General features: G+C 42.1%; 3 protein-coding genes across 4 annotated transcripts; 1 reads left to right on the forward strand and 2 right to left on the reverse strand.

Moving 5' to 3' along the window:
- Positions 1-369: 369 nt before the first annotated feature.
- On the reverse strand, positions 370-4,885 carry RB195_019376 (uncharacterized protein; the record flags this gene model as incomplete). Its single annotated transcript, XM_064187193.1, has 6 exons — positions 370-546; positions 603-737; positions 1,486-1,591; positions 4,015-4,223; positions 4,281-4,542; positions 4,605-4,885. 6 exons carry the CDS (start codon positions 4,883-4,885, stop codon positions 370-372), a joined length of 1,170 nt encoding a protein of 389 aa, XP_064043074.1.
- A 7,102-nt stretch (positions 4,886-11,987) lies between these two features.
- On the forward strand, positions 11,988-12,257 carry RB195_019377 (uncharacterized protein; the record flags this gene model as incomplete). Its single annotated transcript, XM_064187194.1, has 1 exon — positions 11,988-12,257. One exon carries the CDS (start codon positions 11,988-11,990, stop codon positions 12,255-12,257), a length of 270 nt encoding a protein of 89 aa, XP_064043075.1.
- Positions 12,258-13,518: 1,261 nt separating this feature from the next.
- Positions 13,519-20,374, reverse strand: RB195_019378 (uncharacterized protein; the record flags this gene model as incomplete). Of its 2 annotated transcripts, XM_064187195.1 has the most annotated exons (12): positions 13,519-13,719; positions 13,785-13,952; positions 14,004-14,087; positions 14,148-14,291; positions 14,360-14,469; positions 16,633-16,798; positions 16,878-17,017; positions 17,087-17,219; positions 17,919-17,965; positions 18,151-18,175; positions 18,342-18,454; positions 20,338-20,374. In XM_064187195.1, 12 exons carry the CDS (start codon positions 20,372-20,374, stop codon positions 13,519-13,521), a joined length of 1,368 nt encoding a protein of 455 aa, XP_064043076.1. The 2 variants fall into 2 exon arrangements, with proteins under 2 accessions (XP_064043076.1, XP_013290882.2); XM_013435428.2 differs by lacking the exons at positions 18,151-18,175; positions 18,342-18,454; positions 20,338-20,374 and having other exon boundaries at positions 17,919-17,957.
- Positions 20,375-20,637: the final 263 nt, after the last annotated feature.

Genomic DNA, 20,637 nt, shown 5'->3' on the forward strand with positions numbered 1-20,637 from the left:
TATGGATGTATTACAAGACTAATGCGTACGTGTACTTGGTCGTTGATCTGTAGTGAGTGAACGTTTCAAATTTCTGCGTTCAATTTTTAAATGAATTTCCTAAATAACATGATCAGTTGCCAGATATAAGTATTTCTTTCTCAGTCAACTACTACTTTTCGTCGCCGGAATAGTTCTCAGCTTTAACGAATTTAAGTTGTATAAGATTTCCTGTACTGTCTTTTATATGTAGAAGTGTGACCAATATTTTCCTCTCCAATAGTCAACAACACAAGTTTCTTTTGATTTATTATAACAGTTATTACATTGTAAAGTTCAATAATTATCTACAAATCGTCCAAGTGAGATTTAAAAGGGGATCTGCAGAAGCTAAACTTTGAAATTGCTCCTTGAGCGAAGTGAGTATGATGCAAGGACAACTGAGGCTGCAATTAGCGACACTGCTGCGGCCACAAACACAGAAAAACCGAATGGCGACAGACAGATTCCATTCGGCATCACCATCATTGCAGATATCATCCTCAATTCCTCGGGAAGTTGTTGTTCCTACAAATATTTTTGGTTAAAAAAAAATATCCAAATTTTGAGGTTTAATTGCCTACTTTATCTTGTATGTCCAAAGCGCTAAGCTCAGTGCGAACATCCAAAGTGTTCTCGAATCCCGCACTTCTTTTCTTGAGCAAACGTAGCTGAGCAGGAGCTGACGTCGGTTGTGCAGCAGGTGCTGCTGCCAGTGTCTGAATAAAAGGATAAAGTCACTGGTGTATCAATCGTTTTGTGATGCGCCAGCACATTCGATTCAGAATCGCTTGAAATTCATGAACGCATGACCAGCTTGTACGATGACTTGCAATGATCAAGAAATGCAAATGCAATGACGACTAGCAATGATCAAGTCAGTTCTTTTTTATCCTCCCCGACAAGCCTGATACCACCTTCTAGACTCGAGAGAGATGAAGGGCTTGGTTCACACTAGGGCGGTGTCGAACCATCAACCGTATGGCTACAGCGGACCTCTAGGCGACTGCACCACATCTGTCTGATGTCTAAGTATTTCCATTAAACTTCCGTTCCATTTCCATTCCATTTCCAATTCACTACAGGGTATTAACACATTTGAGTTTTCATGCACTACAACAAATAGTTGAACTGAATTGGCACCAGATCACGAGCAGATACTCTCTGGTCGATACCCAAATGATTCAGCCAAATGAGTGCGACACATGCGCCAAAACCCAAACTCTTGCTCTGCTTCACATACAATCACTCTCCTCTCTGGATTCGTTGATGTCGCGCCGCAATAACTCAGGTTGGACACAGCACCGATTACTTATGTAGAATATGCCTCCGACAGGGATTTTTGACAAAACGTGGTCCAGTTGTTTACCGCTTCAAATGATCTGTCATCGCAACAATACACAACGCTAGGATATATTAAGCAGCTATGAATCTTTTTAAAGGGATTTGAACCTCATGAAAAATTACCTTGCTGGCTCCGAATCCCTGCGGCTCTGCACATTGAGGCCGAGCGCATTCGGTATTTGGTTCCTTGATTGTAATACTGATTTGACATTGGTAGAACAACTGTGATCTGAATTTCAAGGGTTACGAAACTCTTCGGTAGAAACTCCACGAAGTACTATTCTATTCCCTGTAAGTGTAACGAATTGAGGAACAAGGAAAGAGAAATTTCTATATGTTCTATCCTTATCCCAAAAATATGCTCTATCCTTATCTCAGAAGGAAATATTTGATTGAGGCTTATAGCTGAACGTTTTGTGTAGTGATACCAAATTTTTGACATTAGAAGTGCAGGTAACTGCTTTTGCGAAAAGAGTGTAGAAAAGCATTTTTGAAATAGCCAGCAGAGCAGATGGAAACATGGCTGTCATGTTCAATGAAGGGTGAGCTGGGATCATTTTTCTAACTCACCTGTCATTGAATCTCACCAGTGCAGAAACGAACGTACACATTTACGAACAACTCAGAGAAGAGAAGGTTATTTAAAAAAAAAACTGCTAAACTCAATTACCACGAGAGAAAAAGACTGGAGAAAAAGGCTAAAACTGTCGTACAGTTGCTATAAATTTTATCCTGAATGGAATGATATGTAAGGAGGTGTATTTGTCTACCAATCGAGGACCTATGGATCCCTGTTAGGCAATTGAATTTATGTTGATGGAGTGAGGGGCGGTTAACGCAGCGGAAAAAGTCACCTCTATGTCGACACGATCGATGCTTGAAGGAAGCGTGTCACGATTTTGGCGTGGTGCGGAACCCACAGTGAAAGCATGGAGTTCGCACAGTAGAACACAGCGTGGTTCCGTTCATCTTTCCCTAATCATCGTGCAAGACGGCGTGGTATTCCTTTAGTCCCTATGAGGTGCGTTGGAAAACGACTTCTTCCACGCCGTTTTTTTTACGACGATTAGTGGAAGTTGAGCGAACACACGCCGGGATCCGCTATTTGCTGCCCGAACTCTACGCTTTTGTTGTAGGTTCCGCACCACGTCAAAATCATGATACGCTGCCTTTAAATGACGCACAAGAGCAAGTTGTATAACTTCGGGGTCAGTGCCACAGCTGTCCAGGAGCCACAAAGTTGATACATCACTTTGCCCTTTACTCTTTATTATTGAAAGAGCACGCTGAAATATGGCAAACTTGGTAAGGATTTGGAGCTGAAACCAATCAAAGTTCGCTATGTTTCGGTAGCTATATCCGCTTTCTCAGTAATGCTGCTATCGATCTTACCTTAGGCACAAAGCGATTCTCTCAAGGGCCCACTATAATACTTCCCTACACAATTTCGTTTTTCTAATTGACTACTTCCGAACACTATTTTCAGAGATTTCTTGATAAGAAGAATTCATTTCCAGTTTTATTAACTGTACTTCATTTGTTAAGATCCGTCATTGTGAAAAATATCGTTTCTCTTCAGAGTGCTACCGGTTTCGTGATTTTAACTGTCGAGCGCTGTTACTTTTTTCTGAAGATCGGACGATTTTTCGTGAACATTTTGAGACCGGGAACGAACGAAGGCTGTATGTCGAATGTTTCGGTCTAGGGACAATATACCACAAATTGTTTGATTATCGATGGCTGGAAGCACCCTCCAGAAGGTGAGGCAAGAGTCGCCAATTCGAAAAGACGTCAAACGGCGCAGCTCGCGCCGCTACAAACACTGGTGGCAGCCTAAGCGTTTACGTACGAGACAGTGGTACTTCTAACCGATCCTGTTTGACCGCGACCGCACCAGTGTAGTGCTGCCAGTTGCTGGCTTCTGGCACAAAGTAGGAGTTGACAGAGAGTTTCACTGCGCAGACGTCCGCTGTAGATCCTCCGCCACAGGCACAATGGAGTTTCGAGGGAGTTCGCGAACTTTTTCACCGGACTTGCCATTCCTGGCATAAGGATAAATCCTCATACAGAAGAAATTATAGGTTGTTGGTTGTGCATCAGTACCCCAAAGCTAAAACAGTACAAAGAAGCAGCTGTGTCTTTTCAAAATCCAACTATTCCTGGAAATAGAACCGAAATATAATCGCTGTAGAATATGTGTTCCAGCGAGCGAGTGCGCGACCAATGAACGCTTTTCCTTGCTTGGTGTAACGCATCCGAGCTAGCACAGTCGCAAGCACTGTAAGTAGGGGCCAACGCAGTGACAATAAACCGCTTCGAGATCATAAAGAACCCACTTCAAGAGCAGAATGATGTATAAGATGAGTTAGGTTTACCCGTTTCTTAGCGAAGAAGAGAGCTGAGAGCGAGAAGAGATAGAAAGGCTGGTCACAAGAACCAAAAAGTCAAAATAAATAATTAGTTATTTCTTAAACACATTCCGTAATAGGTGAAATAATTACTGAAAAAGACCTTGTTCACTAGACAGGAAAGCAGAAGTTTAGACAGAATGCTTGTATGCGAATAGCCCGGAGTAAGGATTAATACTCCGAAGACTGGTTCTCTGTATGCCGAACAGAATTGACCTTCCAAAGCTCTTGAACTAAGACGAACCTGTCGGCATATTTGTAGACGTGCGCCTCCTGCCCAGCCATCAAATCCGTTGGATATTCCAGATTGTTCAGTAGAAATTTGTCGAGTGCACAACCTTCATCGTTTAGAATTTGCACGGTGTCGCCGTTTCCGTCGTCGACCGTGCACGAGTGAACCACAGCACAGAAGGTGTCAGTTGTCTCGGAATCGCAAGTCCATTTGTGATACACCTGAAGGGCTTGGTACTGAAACTTGCACAGATGCTCTCATCTAAACAGCAGAACTACCTGTTGTCCAATGGTTGCAAAACGAATTGGCGCCCCAGTTGGTCCACCATCAAGAATCTCATATTTACAGATAGGCATAGGTACGACCTGCGTCTGGAATGCTGTAGTCAGATCAGACACCTCGATCTGAGTGCTGACGGTCTTGTCGGCTTCCATGTAGAAGCACTGAATCCGGTATGCTCTATCGACCTTGGTCACAAATTGAGGATGAAACGAGATCACCACAGTAGTGGAAACGAATACACCTCGTGGATTCAATGATCTGAAGTAGGAGAATACATACGGCCTCAACCGCATCAAAACCCGAAAGGATAGTCTGCTAACCTCGTACGGGCAAGATTGCATTGGTCGAATGACAGTTCAATGCCGGCTACTTGCCGTCCACCGTCGTCGCTTCTGCATCCTGCCTGATCGTACAAACCCTTTACGTACACATGACCTTCGAATGGATTTCTTGTGTTGAAGTTGACGGTAATAGTGCTGGATCCACATTCAATTTCTGGCTCTCCTTCCACTCCATTGTCGACGGGGATCGCACTGACAAAGCCAATCACCAGAAGAAACCCGTACAGTCGCATCTGTAGTACTCGGTCATGCAGCAACATCAGTAAAATACGTCTAGAAACCTAACAGGCGAAGTGATGCAAATTTCTTCTTCAAACGTTTATCACGATCAGAAATAACGAGAACATATCAAGCGGTTCTTGAAGTAATTGTGCTCAGTTTCTCTTTTTCGTCAAGAGCTTGTCATTTCTAGTATAAGGCTTGTCTATCAAATCATCAATTTCTAGACGTATCAACAAAAAATTTCATGCTTCGAAAAAACCATCCCTGTAGGCAATTAAAACTGTGCTTGCAGACAGCGCCATGTGACCTGAAGGACCTTAGCAGTTAGTTGTTATTTACCGCACGACTTTTCTTTTCTTCTTTTCTTTCGAATGTCTAATGGAGTACCACAAAAACAGTACCAAGAAATACATAATGCCGGGCTTTTCTCATTATTGGGTAGGTTTTGTGACATTACTTGCAGGTATCCTCATGAAAAAGCAAACCATTCCTAAGAAACCCAAAAATAAGAGGAGTCAGGAGCAGCAGGATCATCATGTGATCATCTCACAGGAAAGACTAATTCTGGTGCGGATTATACAACGAAAGAGTGTAAAGTTGTTTGGTGGTGTAAACACTCGATAAGGCGATATTTTGAACAATATTAAAATTTAAATCTTCGTATTACGTCGTCATTTCATAACCCGAACGAAGAAGAGTTGCTTTCTCTGTTAAACTAATCCGTTTGATGCTCACGATTTCTCCGCATCCGAGACTTTTGTGGTGGGGAGTTGTGGTGTATAGCTTATCCAATTTCACTTTGAAAACTACACGAACAGAACTCATTAGCGGAAGGAACGAAGATTTCGGCGCTACGCTTAAATCTTTTCATTTGGATTCTTCCGTTGCGAGAGATAGGTGCGCTATCCTTACTGAATACCATCAAGAAATGCATTTATTTTATGTCATACTTCCTTTCAAACAATGATTTCACAAATTCCTCAGTTACCAAAAGCGTTAAATTTGGAGTGACACAATGGCTGATAATTGCTACTTTATCACAATGACGTGTACTCAAAAAGTCATGTTTTTCGAATAAATGGGAACGCGATAACTCCACCCAACCAAAAGAAAAAATCAAGATTCAGAACAATCAAAAAGAATTGAGTTGAAAATTATAAGAATTGGAACTTCTTTCAAACTGCTGATCAAAAGACAGTCTGATAGAATCACAACAAGGTTCGACAGTGACAATCCAATAGGACAATGGTTGCGATGAGGGTATAAAACTAATATTATTGTAGAAAATCGCCTAAGACGATCGAACAAGGAAAGCTAGAGGAACAGAATTCAGATAGGATTAGATATCATCAACACTTCACTATTTATATGAATAGCGCATAAACCGCCTTTTTTCCTTTCAGAATCGCGACGAATCAGGTCAGACTGCCGCACTTTCGCCCACAGTTGTTTTCGCAGCTCTAGAATCGGGATCTCTGCAGCCAGAACTAGTAGCCGATGATCGAAACAACGGATCCGGATGATATATGTATACGGTGGTGAAGAGACAGATACGAACATCTCAACGGGTGCGTAGAACACGCTAACAGTTACAACTGCAAGTAAGATTTATTTTTCATCCATATCTGATATGAGCTTCCTCTCAGCGAGCAATATTTTGGAAATGTTTGCACAACTGTTCTTTGGAACATACGACCTTGGATTGCTTTGGATTTACTATGTTCACTTCTCACTCAATCAGCTATCAAACAGCTGTGAATTGTGCTCCTCATGTGAATTTCTGCTCTCCTCCCCCCCCCAAAAATTTTTTTTTTTTTTTTTTCTTTTTAAAAAAAAAAATTTTTTTTTTTAAATTTTGGAATTTTTTTTTTTTTACAATAGTAGCGGCTACTTCCGAATTGCTGCTATTCTATCCCGTAGAAAATATGATAGAAAGAGATGCAGGGAAATTCTTCATCAATATTTGAACGATTTGTAGGTCACGTCCATGACAAATGAACTAAAATACAATCAAGAATGTGCATTATTTACTTGCTTATAAGGTGCGCAAACCATCAATGAAGAATCAGCATCACGTCAGCAAACGGTGAAAAAACAGGGAAGGATCAAAATAAAAAGAAGAGAAACATGCATAGATTAAGAAGTTTTCGCTGTCATAGGGAAAAATAGAAGTAGAGTTTAAATCAACCACTGGTTAACTGGAGAGAGAGATTCGCAGGAAAGTTTGGGTAGATCCCGAAAATCTGTTCAGGAAAAATATGCTTATACGGAATACTGAGGGTGGAAATTGTTAAGGGTTTGCGCCGAAAAATAGTCGAAGAATAGTAAGACTATCATTTTAAGAGAGATTCTTGTTTTTCTGAAAATAAGCAAAGAATAAGTTTGGAATTCTAGCAAGTTTCCTTGCCTTTTCTCGACTAAAATTGAGAGAACGGTAAAAATCGTAAAGCAAGGCAGCGGTGAGAAAAATCATCATTCAAAACATATTTTAAATTGAGTGGGCATTTAAGGTGTACGAGCTGGAGATTTTGTATATTGTTCAATGTCATGCAGATTTTGACGAGTCGAAAATCGTCATTTTTTGATAGATCACCAAGAATGACCTTTGACTGTAAGTTTTATTCCCTGTATGTGTCCTGATGCTCTATGAAGCTGGTCGAGGAAAATACAAAAATAAATATTTAATATTAAGAAAAGTTTCCCATTCTTTGCAACTAAGTTAAAAAATAACTAAAAAGTTAGAAACATCAAATTGTGCAGAAATATAGACATTACCCATTCTAAAACCCCAGCAAAATTGTACCGAATGATATTTCCCGTCGTTATTCAGCAATTCGTCTATCCTGGTTCGCACAAAATTTTATCTCCGTTTCCAGTTGTTGATGTTTTCTTTGCATGAAAATGACCTCAAACTTCCCTTTTTTGAGTGATGATATGAAGGGTCACCATTTCTGAATGATAAATATGCTCATTCAGCATTTTTTAGAGCTGAATGCAAACATCTGATTTCTGTCACGAATCATTCCCTGACCATTTTGATAAGACTGGAGCTACGCGGTGCTGCGCTATCCATCTGAATAAAGCTATCATCTTCCATCATTGCACACATTGGCTGTCTCAATCTTCAACATGTTGAATTGGCAGTAATGGAGGAGTGCGGAAGAGTGTTTAAGCTATTAATGAACGGAAGTTCGTTTCATATGGTCTCCTACTACTCAATACGACGTCACATCTGGTTAGTTTCATTTCTCTTACATAAAATAACTGCACAAAAATTGTTATACTTAGATTTAGCAGCGATAGTGAGTTATTTTCTAAACAGAGCAACATTTTTGGGTAGTTAACCACAATTCGAACTATTTATTTTCCATTTTATTGCCTTCACGACCTTCTTAATGTCATTTATAACGTATCACGTTAATTTAAGTATTTGATGGCTTGTCCTTTTATTTACAGCCGGCCTTAGCTACACGATGCGAATTTGCACGGCTTCAGCCAGCAAAGCGGACGCGACGCCGTCAAACACAGTTGAGAGCAGTAGGAAACTGCCGTCTCGTTCAGGACTCAGATTTTCACACGGAACACACTAATTCTAATAAGGTAATTGTGAAGAATAAGCATCTAGTTTTTCTCATTACGAAGATTTTTATGAACAGAGTCATTTATTGCCCACTATGCCCTCTTTTCAGATCAGCTGTTTTCGCAGAACAGATTTCGCGTCTTCCTCGATGAACTATTCCAACATTACACAAATTTAGATCAAGTAAAAAGTTCTGAGCGTTTTTTTTTCTTGCTTTATTTCGACAATGAAATCAACATAGTCAGGAGTGACCAACTTAGATCAATTACGCACCGTTTTTTTCGATAACTTTTGCCCATTTTGATGGTAATTTCATAATTCATCGAAGGCAATTGAAGAAATCCTGATCCTTATCGGCAAAAAACTTGACCACCTCGTTTGCACAAGCTTCTCTTGAGACCAGTCTTGTACAATTAACAAAATTTTGCCTGAAATAGTGAAAGTCGCTCGGTGCCAGGTCTGGACTCTACGGCGGGTGTGGCAGAAGCACCCATCCAAGCTCTCGGAGCTCTGACGCGTCGTTAAAGATGTGTGCCGCCTGGCGTTATCTTAATGGAACACAGCACCTTTCCTGTTGCTCAATTATGCCCGCCTCTGTTCGATCGCCTCCTTTAAAGGCATCACTCCACGAATCTGAGGTGGTACGGATGTGGAGTATTCGTATACGGGATGGGAGACTACGGAGAAGGGGGTGATTCCGTCCATTTCTTCCAAATTGCCGTAAAAAACGGCCCGGAAGATGCGGCTTCAGGCGTTCTGGCGCACTATTTTCTACAAGGAGTTCGACTGGAGCGCGCCAGCCTTGTGCGGCGCCGCATCTTCCAGGCCGTTTTTTACGGCAATTAGGAAAAAATGGACGGAATCACCCCACTCTCCATAATCTACTATGCCGTATACGAATACTCCACCTGAAATCTGCACCACCTCAGATTCGTGGGGTGATGCCTTTAATCGGGTGAGTTGTTGACAATAGAGGTCTGAACTGTGTCTTTGGCCCGAAGTGAGGAGCTCATGATGAGTAATTCCTTTCCAATCTCACTAAACACACGGAAAGCAAAAACTTTTCGGCCGTTGATTCGGACTTACCTATCGTTTGGAACGGCTCGCCGCGACTGGACCACGATCTTTTTCATTTTTTGTTCTTGTAATGTCACCTTGAAATCGCCGCATACTATGACCAGATATGATGCTTACATCGTCAAATATGCCTCACTAAAAACATTTACTGAAAACGCACAGAACTTTTCACTCCAACTAATGTTATCCCTTGCAACCCACCTCTTACTCCCATTCCCTCTTACGACTCCGTCGGGAAAATGCCAACCTACGCCTGCTTATGACGCCAACCCACATTACTTGCGCCGTGGGATGATGAGGATTTCATCTTGAACACGACAAAAAAGAATTAAATGCGAAACTTTGTCAAACTTTGGTTCTGCGCAGTTTTTTCATAAAGAAGTGAAGAAATCGGAACATTGGGAACATTGTGATAGTCAACAACTACAAAAACTTAGTAGGAATAATCCACATGGAAAAATTTGTCAGAGAAACAAAAGAACTCTGTACAGAGTCGACACAGTGTCGATCTTGCCTGATGCTGGATTGAACGTATAACAATCCTCCAGACTCGGTAATTTTTCGTCATGTTCAAGACAAGCTCCTGCAAATCATTACATGTTTTAATGAGGAATCTGGCGGGATTTGTCTAGATACGACTGTGGAACGAAAGAATATTCAAAGACCAAACCGTCGCGTAAGTGAACTATGCTAACTCGTGAGGGCCCACGCGATTACTACTGAATACCACAATAAAAATCTTCTTCCATGATGAATACAGTCCTTTGGTTTCCTACATATCCTGTGACCAGAATGTCGTTTTCCGAATCTACGCGAATTCGAGAGTGAGCCTCGAACGCCAATGCTGGAAAATCGTACTGTTCTGCAGGAAAAACGTCGGATAACGGCGACCTGAATTTTCGAGCATATAGTCCTTACCATCACTTTCACTTTCAAGAGTATTTATCCGCGCCATCAACTTACGCGGGTCACAACCCTGAAAATGAGCGTAAGCGACGGATGAGAACCATCGAACTTCAGCTTCACTATGTTCCCTGAAGATGAACGTAAACGAAAGATGAGAACCGTTGAACTTCAGCTTGACTACCTTCTCACGAGGAATATTCAGTCGAGTGCTTAAAAAGCTAGAACTGTTTTAGACGTTGTATACGTCTTTGAATACATACCTCTTTTTTTTTAATCAAAATACGATTGAGCAAAAAACAGCTAGGAATTCCTTATCAACTGAAGGTCGACGCGGCAGGTTCGGAATGAAGAGTGAATGGAACTGGAGTGAATGGAATAGAATTCAATGTGTTTCTAGTGAGGTTGGAGTCAGGGCCAGGTGCAACTCTCATATCTTAAAAAAAATGCGTGCAATAGAAACGGTCACAGTTGTAGTATTAAGAAAAAAGTTCAGTTTACATATGCTGAGACAAGATCCGCATGCTTCATACTGAATGCACAAACTGAATTCGGCCGGAAAATCGCTTAAGAAGGGAACTGCGTCGTGAACTGGACCTGCAAGCGGCATCGTTCCCTGAGCTGGAGCACTTCCAATGACCAACACATACGGTCAGCGCGTGGTCACCGAAATCGGATGTTCTGGTCTGAATCTGAAAGATGAAGAATGGAAAGTTTGGTGGAGATTATGGACTAGCATAAGAATGCCTAAATCTCTTCTGCCGTCTAGGTTTTGTTAAATGATGAAGATAATCCGCTCAATTGCGGTCCTCAGTTCTCGAAGTAGACTTTGTCCACAAAGCATGACTTCTCTCTATTCAATTGCAATCTTCTCTTCCGTTTCGTTTGACTACTTGGACGTCATCTTCACAGTTACTTTCAAAAAAAAAAACAATCATTCTTCGGGTCTAAAAGTCAAAAAAGGAATGAGAAGAATCTTGTGTTAACATGCTCTTGCTTCCCAACCAAATGATTTCCTCTTCACTGCAATCCTACCGTGGAGAGTTCAGATGATATGGCACAATATTGTCACACCTTCTTAACATTGTGGAGGATAAACAGATGCTGGGAGAGCTGTGTCGTAGTTGTATACCTGGGAGTAGTTCGCCAAGAACAGCAACCGCAGTCCCCTTGACCGCGGTGATAGGACTGTGTTCACTCCTGCACTGCCGAAGGCTTCCTCATAATCGATTAAGGTTACGAGAGGGTCAGACCTTTTTTCCGGCAAAACTCTATTACCCTCGGCGCGATTTGAATGTGTTCCATGCCGACGAATTCCCGAAATCTAGCTTGGTCTTGAGATTGGGCTCTATCCAGCCTTCCTGGTATACCCCTGAGAATGGTCTAGGGAGTGCTTCGCACAAAACGCTCAGCAAGTACATTGAACAGCAGTTCCCGAAGGTCCCCTTCGTCACCTTTCAAATATTAGGCTGGACAGAAAGTCTTGTCACCCATTTTTCGAAATTTCCAGAACTTTCCAAAAACACATGTTGTACCCTGCTGCAGTTGTAGAACATTCTCGAATCTTCTTCACAATAGGTATGTGTAGTCGGGAGACTTCCTTAACTTCAATCAAAATGTCAGTTACGGAAGAGCAACCCCGAGCTACCATAATCTATGAATGGCGTGGCGGCACTGGAGCAACGGCAGCAGAACGCAACATCAACAGCAAATTGGGCGAGGGCACCACTACCATCAGGACTGTCAAGTCGAAGACAAGCCCCGGTCGGGACGCTTCCACACTGCAGAAGACTCTGCCATTCTCGATGCTTCCAAAGAGGATCCGGAGATCAACACCCGCAGTCTCGTGACGAGACTCGGGCGTAGGCATTCAACAGTCGTCAGTCGCCTGCAGGCTATCAGCTACAGAAAACTGCTGTCTCGTTGGTCCTTCACACCATGACGGAAGGCACCCAATTTGCCTGGGTATCTATCTGTCTCCTTCTTCGCCCGCAGCTAAAGGAGTTTCTCGAAGATCTGATTACTGGAGATGAAAGTTGGGTCCTCTACGACTCCCTCGAGGAGTACACCCTCCGACGCAAGCCAAATCCGACCTCTATCTCAATAACTGTCTGCTTTGTTGCTTCTGGGATTCGAGGGGAATGATGTTTTATGAGCTGCTCTCACAAAGCCACACCATCACCAGTTCCACATCCCCAGTCGGCTCCAGAAGCTCGCATCCGCCGTTCGAGAAAAAAGGCGAAGACGAGTTCCAGCGAATCTCCTCCACGATAACGCTCTGCCCATCTAGCTAAGGAAACCCATGAAAAACTGGAGGAGTTATGCTGGGACACTGTGCCCATCCCTCAACCCCCATTCTCCCGACCTTGCCCCCTCAGACCACCACTTATTCCGACATCTCAAAGCTTTTCTGGCTGAGAAAGTTCTCACCAAATTTGAAGAAGTCGAATGGGCGCGACTTCTTCGACTCCCAGTCTCCCCAGTCCTGGGAGAAAGGGATCGCTGACCTGCTCATTAGGTGGGATACTGCTGTAGTTAGTAATGGTGATTATATTATTAATTTCCATTGCAAGCTGAGTAAAAATAACAAAGCAGAAAAAATAACAACCGGTGACAAGACTTTCTGCCCAGCCTAATACATAAGAACAGCTCACAAGGGTCACACATCAGCTTCCACTGATGTGTGACCCTTTCCTAATGAAGCTACGATACGAGTGCGGTCCGCTAAAATTACAAGAAGTGAGGGCCCAGCCATCTGAACAAAGTCGGAAGTTATACAACAGCAATGGCAAGCGCAAGCTTACACGTTCGTTGTAAGAACGATAATGCTACATGTAGTAACTTCATAGCCGCTGCAAAGTGCAGAACCACACTGTCCATCCTAATCTCTTCTTCTCTAAGTTTTCCCTTACCTTCATGACTTCTTTGAATATACTACAATTAACAGTGCTGATTGTAAGCTGGAACTATTTAATGCAATGCATAAACTTTAAACACTTCCGGATTAAAATCAACAAAGAAGAAAACAATGTCGGGTCACGAAAAACCCAACAAAACAGCGGGATCTTTTAAAACGTTAATGTAGAGGAGAGAATACGCCACAATTACTACTCAAAGAAGATCGGTTATAGAAACTGGCATTTCTTCTATGATCGTGTTGTAGAACGCCTCAATATCTTTAAGCTGACGGGCATCGTTGTCAGTGATGAAATTGATGGCTACTCCTTTTCGACCAAAACGACCAGAACGACCAATACGGTGAATGTAATTTTCTCGATTGGATGGTAAGTCATAATTGATGACCAACGATACCTGCAAGGAAGCATTTGAAAGCAGAAATTTGGAAGGGAATGAAACCCACAAGTTCAGATCCCAACCTGTTGAACATCAATACCACGAGCGAGAAGATCCGTAGTAATAAGTACACGAGATGAACCAGATCGGAATTCGCGCATAATAACATCTCTGTCATGTTGCTCCATGTCTCCATGCAAACTCGATACCGTGAACTGTTTCTTCGTCATTTGTTCTGTGAGTTGCTCCACCTGAAAAGGCAGTCTTTTAAATATAACGACCTTACTAGAATTAGGAAACACCTTTCTCCTGGTGTTGCAGAAGATGACAGCTTGTGTTACGTTAACGGCATCATAAAGATCGCACAGTGTTTCGAATTTGTATTCCTGATATTGACATGTTATTAGTAGGTGGAAACATAAAATTCCAGAATAATATATACTCACGTCCTTTTGTACGTTTATATAAAACTGTCGAATACCCTCAAGAGTAAGTTCCTCCTTCTTCACGAGAATGCGGATTGGATTCCTCATGAAACGGTTTGTAACTTCGAGAACATCAGTTGGCATAGTAGCGGACAGCAGAACAACCTGTGAAAACCAGCGTTTTCCCATGCACATATGTAGAGTGCAATTAAGCCAGATGTAATCTTCATAACCTGCACTTCCTGAGGTAAAGTCTTGAATACTTCATAAATTTGATCTTTGAAACCGCGAGAGAGCATTTCGTCAGCTTCATCCAATACGAACATTTTTATACGATTTGTTTCTAGAATTCTCTCATTACTTGTAATTTCTTTCGCGTATTGCCATAACGGGGTGAACATGATAGGCTAAACAGAGAACGAAAGGTGAGTGATAATAATCCATTGCGCCAATATACAGATATTAAATAGTCGAGTCAAAACAACCTTAAAGGCATCGCCCCACGAATCTGAGGTGGTACGGATTTCAGGTGGAGTATTCGTATACGGGACAGTAGATTATGGAGAGGGGGTCGTCCATTTCTTCCTAATTGCCGTAAAAAACAGCCCGGAAGATGCGGCGCGTGCACAAGGCTGGCGCGCTCCAATCGAACTCCTTGTAGAAAATAGCGCGCCGGAGAGCTCGAAGTCGTATACTTCGCGCCGTTTTTTAATTAGAAAGAAATGGACGTCACCTTTCTCTCCATAATCTAAGGTCCCGTACAGGCATAACTCACTTGAAACCCGCACCACCCCAGATTTGTGGGGTGATGCCTTTAAATTTAAATGCCGGACCGTTCTTTGCGGCAATTAGGAAGAAATGTATGGGATCACCCATCTCTCCATAATCTACTATCCCGTATACGAGTACTCAACCTGAAGTCCGTATCACCTCAGATTCGTGGGGTGATGCTTTGATGGTTGTTTGACCCAACGGTAGTTGAAAATAATAAAGTTTTTAGCACAGCACAAAATGTTCCAGTTGTGAAGTACGTTTAGAAAGAGGCGTACTGAGATAATTAGAAAGCCGTCAACGCGATCCAGTTCAGAACGAAAATGAAATATTCGTATCTTTGATTCATAAATAGGTCCTACTTTTGTAATTGCTTGAGAAACTAGCATTTTCGCCATTTCTCCAACAAACGTTAGCAACCACAATTTTGCAGTGTGATTTTCAACATATAAAAGGTTGATGCTGCAAAATGGATGTCCATATGGGATACATTTCTGTGCATATTGGCTGAGAGCAATGTCAATGTATACTTTGAGTGTCTCACTACAGCCCTTTTCCTGAGGCAAAATACTGCCTCAACAATGGCAACACAATACTCGTTCCCACTGCACTGCCGTAACTATTCTGTGTCCGAAAACGCTGTTGCAGCTGAAGTTGGATTTGGGTGAAGGATTAGCAAACTTAATTAGAGAGTGATTTAATAATGAGAAGCACAGTTTACACTTTTTTCTATCTTCCGCGCCATAACAAAGGGTAAGAAAATGTGAAATTAAGGAAACAAACAAGATCCCACAGTGATGGAAAAAATGGCAAAAACAGTGCACATAACTAACACCAAGGGCAAATTTTAAACCAGACTAGGAAGCCTGTTCGAAAAAAAACTAACATTGAAATATTCATATAAAGACTAGAATGGAACGCCTTCTCTTTCCATCCAATCGAAAAAAAAATCCTAAAACTAGGCTTAACATGAAACCACTAGCAGCACTATATACTAAGCGCAGGTTTTCTTTGCTTTTTTGCAGCCGCTAATTGATTTAACAATGCAACTTATTCCTATTGTACACAGCTCTCGACGTGTTTGATGACTGCACATAAATCTATCGTGAAAATGCATACTCATTCAAGCAGGTTCCACTGTTTGTTCTTAAAGTTCCGCAATGCACTTGAAGGAAGTTCGTATAGATGGAGCGGATTTTTTTTCACAGGTCAGCTCACGAGACGTGGTTTCTCGAGAATTAAAATGGACACCAAAAACTCAGGATTTCAATGTATGTTACGACATCTTCCTAGAAATTTAATCAGAAAACTTTGAAAATGACTTCTTCCATCACGCCAGAGAATACTCTCCAGCAAGCGCATTCCAGAAGATTCATCTAACTTGATTTAGTTACAAACACATCGAATTTACAATGCGATGACCATGACCATGATGACCATTTACAATGTGATGAAGGATTCATCATGACTTTTTTTTCCAGCGGATTTCGTGAAGAAAATAATAGTATCTATGAATAAAATTGTCATTCCTCTTATGCAAGAAGAACAACACTCAATCGAAATATTGCGAGAAGCGAACGGAAGTATGCATAAAGAACGTTGATAACGATTGATCTGATGAAATTCAACCTCTGCATCCCCTCTTAACGAGCTTTTGCAGGAAATCATTGACAATGACCCAACACACAACTGTCAGCTTCAGCACCAAAAACAATGGCAACGAGAACTGACTCACGGAGAACGTTGCGATTGATCATATCATTGACACGCCCAGGTGTACCTACTACAACATGCACTCCACTTTCTAATTTGCGCTGGTCATCTCGTATGCTTGTTCCACCGATACAAGCGTGAACTTTGATCTCCATGTAGTCTCCAAGGGCGCACATAACTTTTTGGATCTGCAACATAGATTCCTTCCGGTAAGCGCGCTCTGAAAAAGTGGGAGCAACAAAGAAACTTAGAACTCTATTTCCGAACCTGTTGTGCCAATTCACGTGTTGGTGCCATGACAAGTGCTTGTACATTTGGTTCATTTTCATCAATACGTTGCAGTATTGAGATCGAAAAAGTGGCAGTTTTCCCTGTTCCGGATTGAGCTTGTGCGATGACGTCACGGCCTACAGGAAAAAAACAGCAATGACTCCGTAACAATGTAGTTAAGCTAGAAAATAAATTGTGTTTAATACCTGTGGTGCAAGGAACTATCGCACGCTGCTGTATCGCAGACGGCTTTTCGAAACCAAACGCATAGATTCCTCTAAGCAGATTTTGCTTCAGATCCATGTCATCGAAGCTAGATATGACTTGCTCATAATTGCCCTAAACATTGAAATCTCCAGTAAAGTAACACACCAATGCTGATAATCCTGATTAACAGAACTGTCCCTCGCTCCCATATATTTGCCTTCTCAAATTCAGATGCCAAAAAAAAAAGAAACAAACATCTAGTTGCGTCTTACAAAGTTATTTCCAAGGAACCTATAGAGATGGGATTGTTGTCTAGATTCGACCACTCCGATCGACATTCGACTCATAATAGCAAATCGCAAATCTCGTTGGTAATATGTACTTATTATATATTCGAGCTCTCTAGTAATCTGTATGAAGGATGAGCTCCAACGCGAAATGAACTTCGCCTAATACTATTTATTTGTTCGAGAGGTTCGTGACTGCATGACGGTGGCTCGCACATTTTCGACTCTAATATCTTACTTGCCTAGTCCAGAAAAAACACAAAAGCCACGAATGTTCGAACTTGATTAGATGCCAATAATTAAGTCCTGAACCATTCAATGCTTAGGATGGTCTGTCTCTTCCCATATCCAATCCTTATCAGAAAGATTTGGTTTCAATTATAGCAAACTACATTTTGCCGTTAAGCAGGAGTTATACAACTTCATCATAATCTTGAGAGCACCAGAAACCAAAACAAAGGCAATTGATTCTACAGTCAGAACATAGGTTCAAACTGTTCCAGGGCTGGATATTGTAGACATACTAGGAACGATAAATACGCACCTCAATAAGACCGTCAGCGTCAACGGAAGTACCGCTCATGTTGTACCCTGAAATGCTCGAACAGCACTTCTATAAATAGCAGGATTGAGGGGCTTCTCTACATAAGCATAACACAGGAAACATGAGATGAGGACTATGCAACACACATCCCCACGCAAATAGGGTAGTAATGGCGTTTCACTAACAGGAAGGAAATGTGCTGAAACCCCCGAACATAAAAACCAAAACTGACAAATGTGTGGATTTTCATGCGCGGCCTAATTCCGTCGAAGACGGCGAGAGCGATCAGAATTTGGGAGCATCCAAGTGGGACAACGTATGAAAACAGCATTAAAAACAAACGATCCACCTGTGCACTACTTGTGCTTGTGAATAAGCAGCGCCGGAACTCGTACGACCGGACGGCCTGACACCCTCGCCCACCGACGTTTGCGAACTCGTCCACCACTGTTCCACCGTTTCGAAGGCTTGCACGTTAAACATCTCTGGGGCTGACGTGTTCGTGGCGGTAGGGTTTTCTGTTTTTCTTTGAAGATCTGCAAATTGTGCGCTCAAAACTGACCATATCAGCAACTAAGTCAACTATATCTGACGTTCTTGTACAGTTGTTTAAATATCCAACAGAATGTGGATAAGTCTCTCGTTTTGGTTGAACCATAAGAAAAGAGATATACCTAGGATTACTATGTAGACATATATCCTCATGAATAGTGCCGCTGTAATGCTGTTCGCTATTTTTCAGTGTACTAGGGTACACTTCTGCTTGCTCGAATTGATATTTTCTGAGGATTTTCGATGCTGGATATAATGCCAAGAATTCTCTTTTCGTATTTGATTTCTTTTCCTTGTATTCTGCGACTCGGATACTGTAACCTGTACTGATTCCTCATGAACAGGATACCTATACATCCAAATTACTGCCCTAATCTCCTGTGATATACAATTGTTTCTCAGATGTGGCATGAACATGGAGCTCAAGACCTCAAACTCTTATTTTTCCCACGTCTCGTCTCTTCAGTCTATTATTACAGCTGTAGCTAAGAGGAAAAGAAATAGCAACTGTCGTTTTGAAATGTTCATTGGAATTTAGCTTCCAGAGCAGCCTTGGATAAACTGCGAGCAGTTTTAATGCGTTTAATATGAGGACTTACCTTGCGTTAGTACTACATAAAAAAACCCCAAATACTATCTGAGGCCAGCTAGATGTGGAGAAAAGAAGCGATGTTAGAACATTTCGTTTCTTTTCTGCGTAGTAGCCGGTTTCCAGATTTGAAAACTGATTTTGTCGAGTCTAATCCTTTAGTATTTGTGCACAAATGAGTTATCGAAATCTATAGGGATCGACGCGTTTCATATTTCGCGTTTCATATTTTATTTTTGTATTTCATGCTTCGTCTTCGCTGAACCGATTCTATTGTGAAATATACATGCACCTACAGGGGAAGGAACCCACCGAGTTCATTGATAGCATAGTAGGGCACTGCCGTTCTACGCTGGAACGGCTCTTCCAGTGGTTTCTGACTGCGTAAGCGTTGAGAAAAAAGTGTATCTGGTGGTGAGAGTCCATTCTGCAAATATCCTTTATAAAGTTTGATCGCCTCTCGTCCGTAACACTTCTGACGCTGAAGAAACCTATGATTTATGCTAAGATTAGATGAGTGTAGATTGCAAACAAGGCATTATTTTTAGTCTAAAAGATGCGACTAGGCAGCGACGGTGACTGCATGGGATCTGTTCTGGCTCATTTATTTGCTTACGCCTGCCCACTGACGCCGCTGCAGGTTTGCAGTCCTGTCGAAAAGATTTGATTTGCGGTGCAATGTTGCCTAAATGGCTGTGTTCAAAGCGATGCGGTTTTGAAGAGCTCGTAGTTCGATGCAAACGCATCATTCTAACGCGGCTAACGCTGGTTGTCGTCCCACTACGCAGACTTCTGAACATCCATCGAAAACCCGATGGGACAGTACAGACATAGCACAAAGTCCGCGCATTTCTGGAGGTGCTAGCAAAATCTGTACAAGAGACATTGCTTCCTGGAAGTTCTTTGTGTAGCATGAGATTTCTACGTCTGTTCCGTAACTAAGAAATCTGGGGTGAAGTGTAGTTGGGAAGGGGGTGCACTAAACCACGCTCAATATTTCTGGAAGCTCTATCGTCCTTTTTTCTCTTAATAGCTTCAGCCTACATGTCATAAATCCAGAAATGAGAGCGCGGTTTAGTGGCATTCTCCAATTACACTTTACCTGAAATATGTCTGTAAGGCCATTTACGCTCTGTAAACTCAACTGACTGTCTGACCTGAATGTACATGCGGTGTTTTATCACATCAGGAGGAGAGCAATGAGAAGACCCGTAGCTGCCAATACTTCTATGGCTCCGATCGGGCGCAGCGCACGGCCGCAGCCACGTACTCACTTACTGGGTTTAACGCGTTGACCATGTTCAGCCGTTGTCATCTTCTGGCTCACTTTCAGCTCAGTTCCTGCCCAACCGTGACATGACAACTCGTGGCCGCCGACCAGAAACACATTTGGGAGCTATGGCTGGGCCCCTGAGAACTCATAAAAACCGTATCGTGCAAGACCGTCATAAAGAGGAGGCGTTTATGTATCCATTCCCGTCGTGTTTATCCTCAGAAGGACAAATATTTTGCACCCTGAAGAAACCAACTGTCGACGCTTGCACTGAAATATAGAGAGCACATTTGAACACTGCGTGT

Source organism: Necator americanus, chromosome II (genome assembly GCF_031761385.1).
Source record: "Necator americanus strain Aroian chromosome II, whole genome shotgun sequence".
Classification (NCBI taxonomy): Eukaryota; Metazoa; Nematoda; class Chromadorea; order Rhabditida; family Ancylostomatidae; genus Necator; species Necator americanus.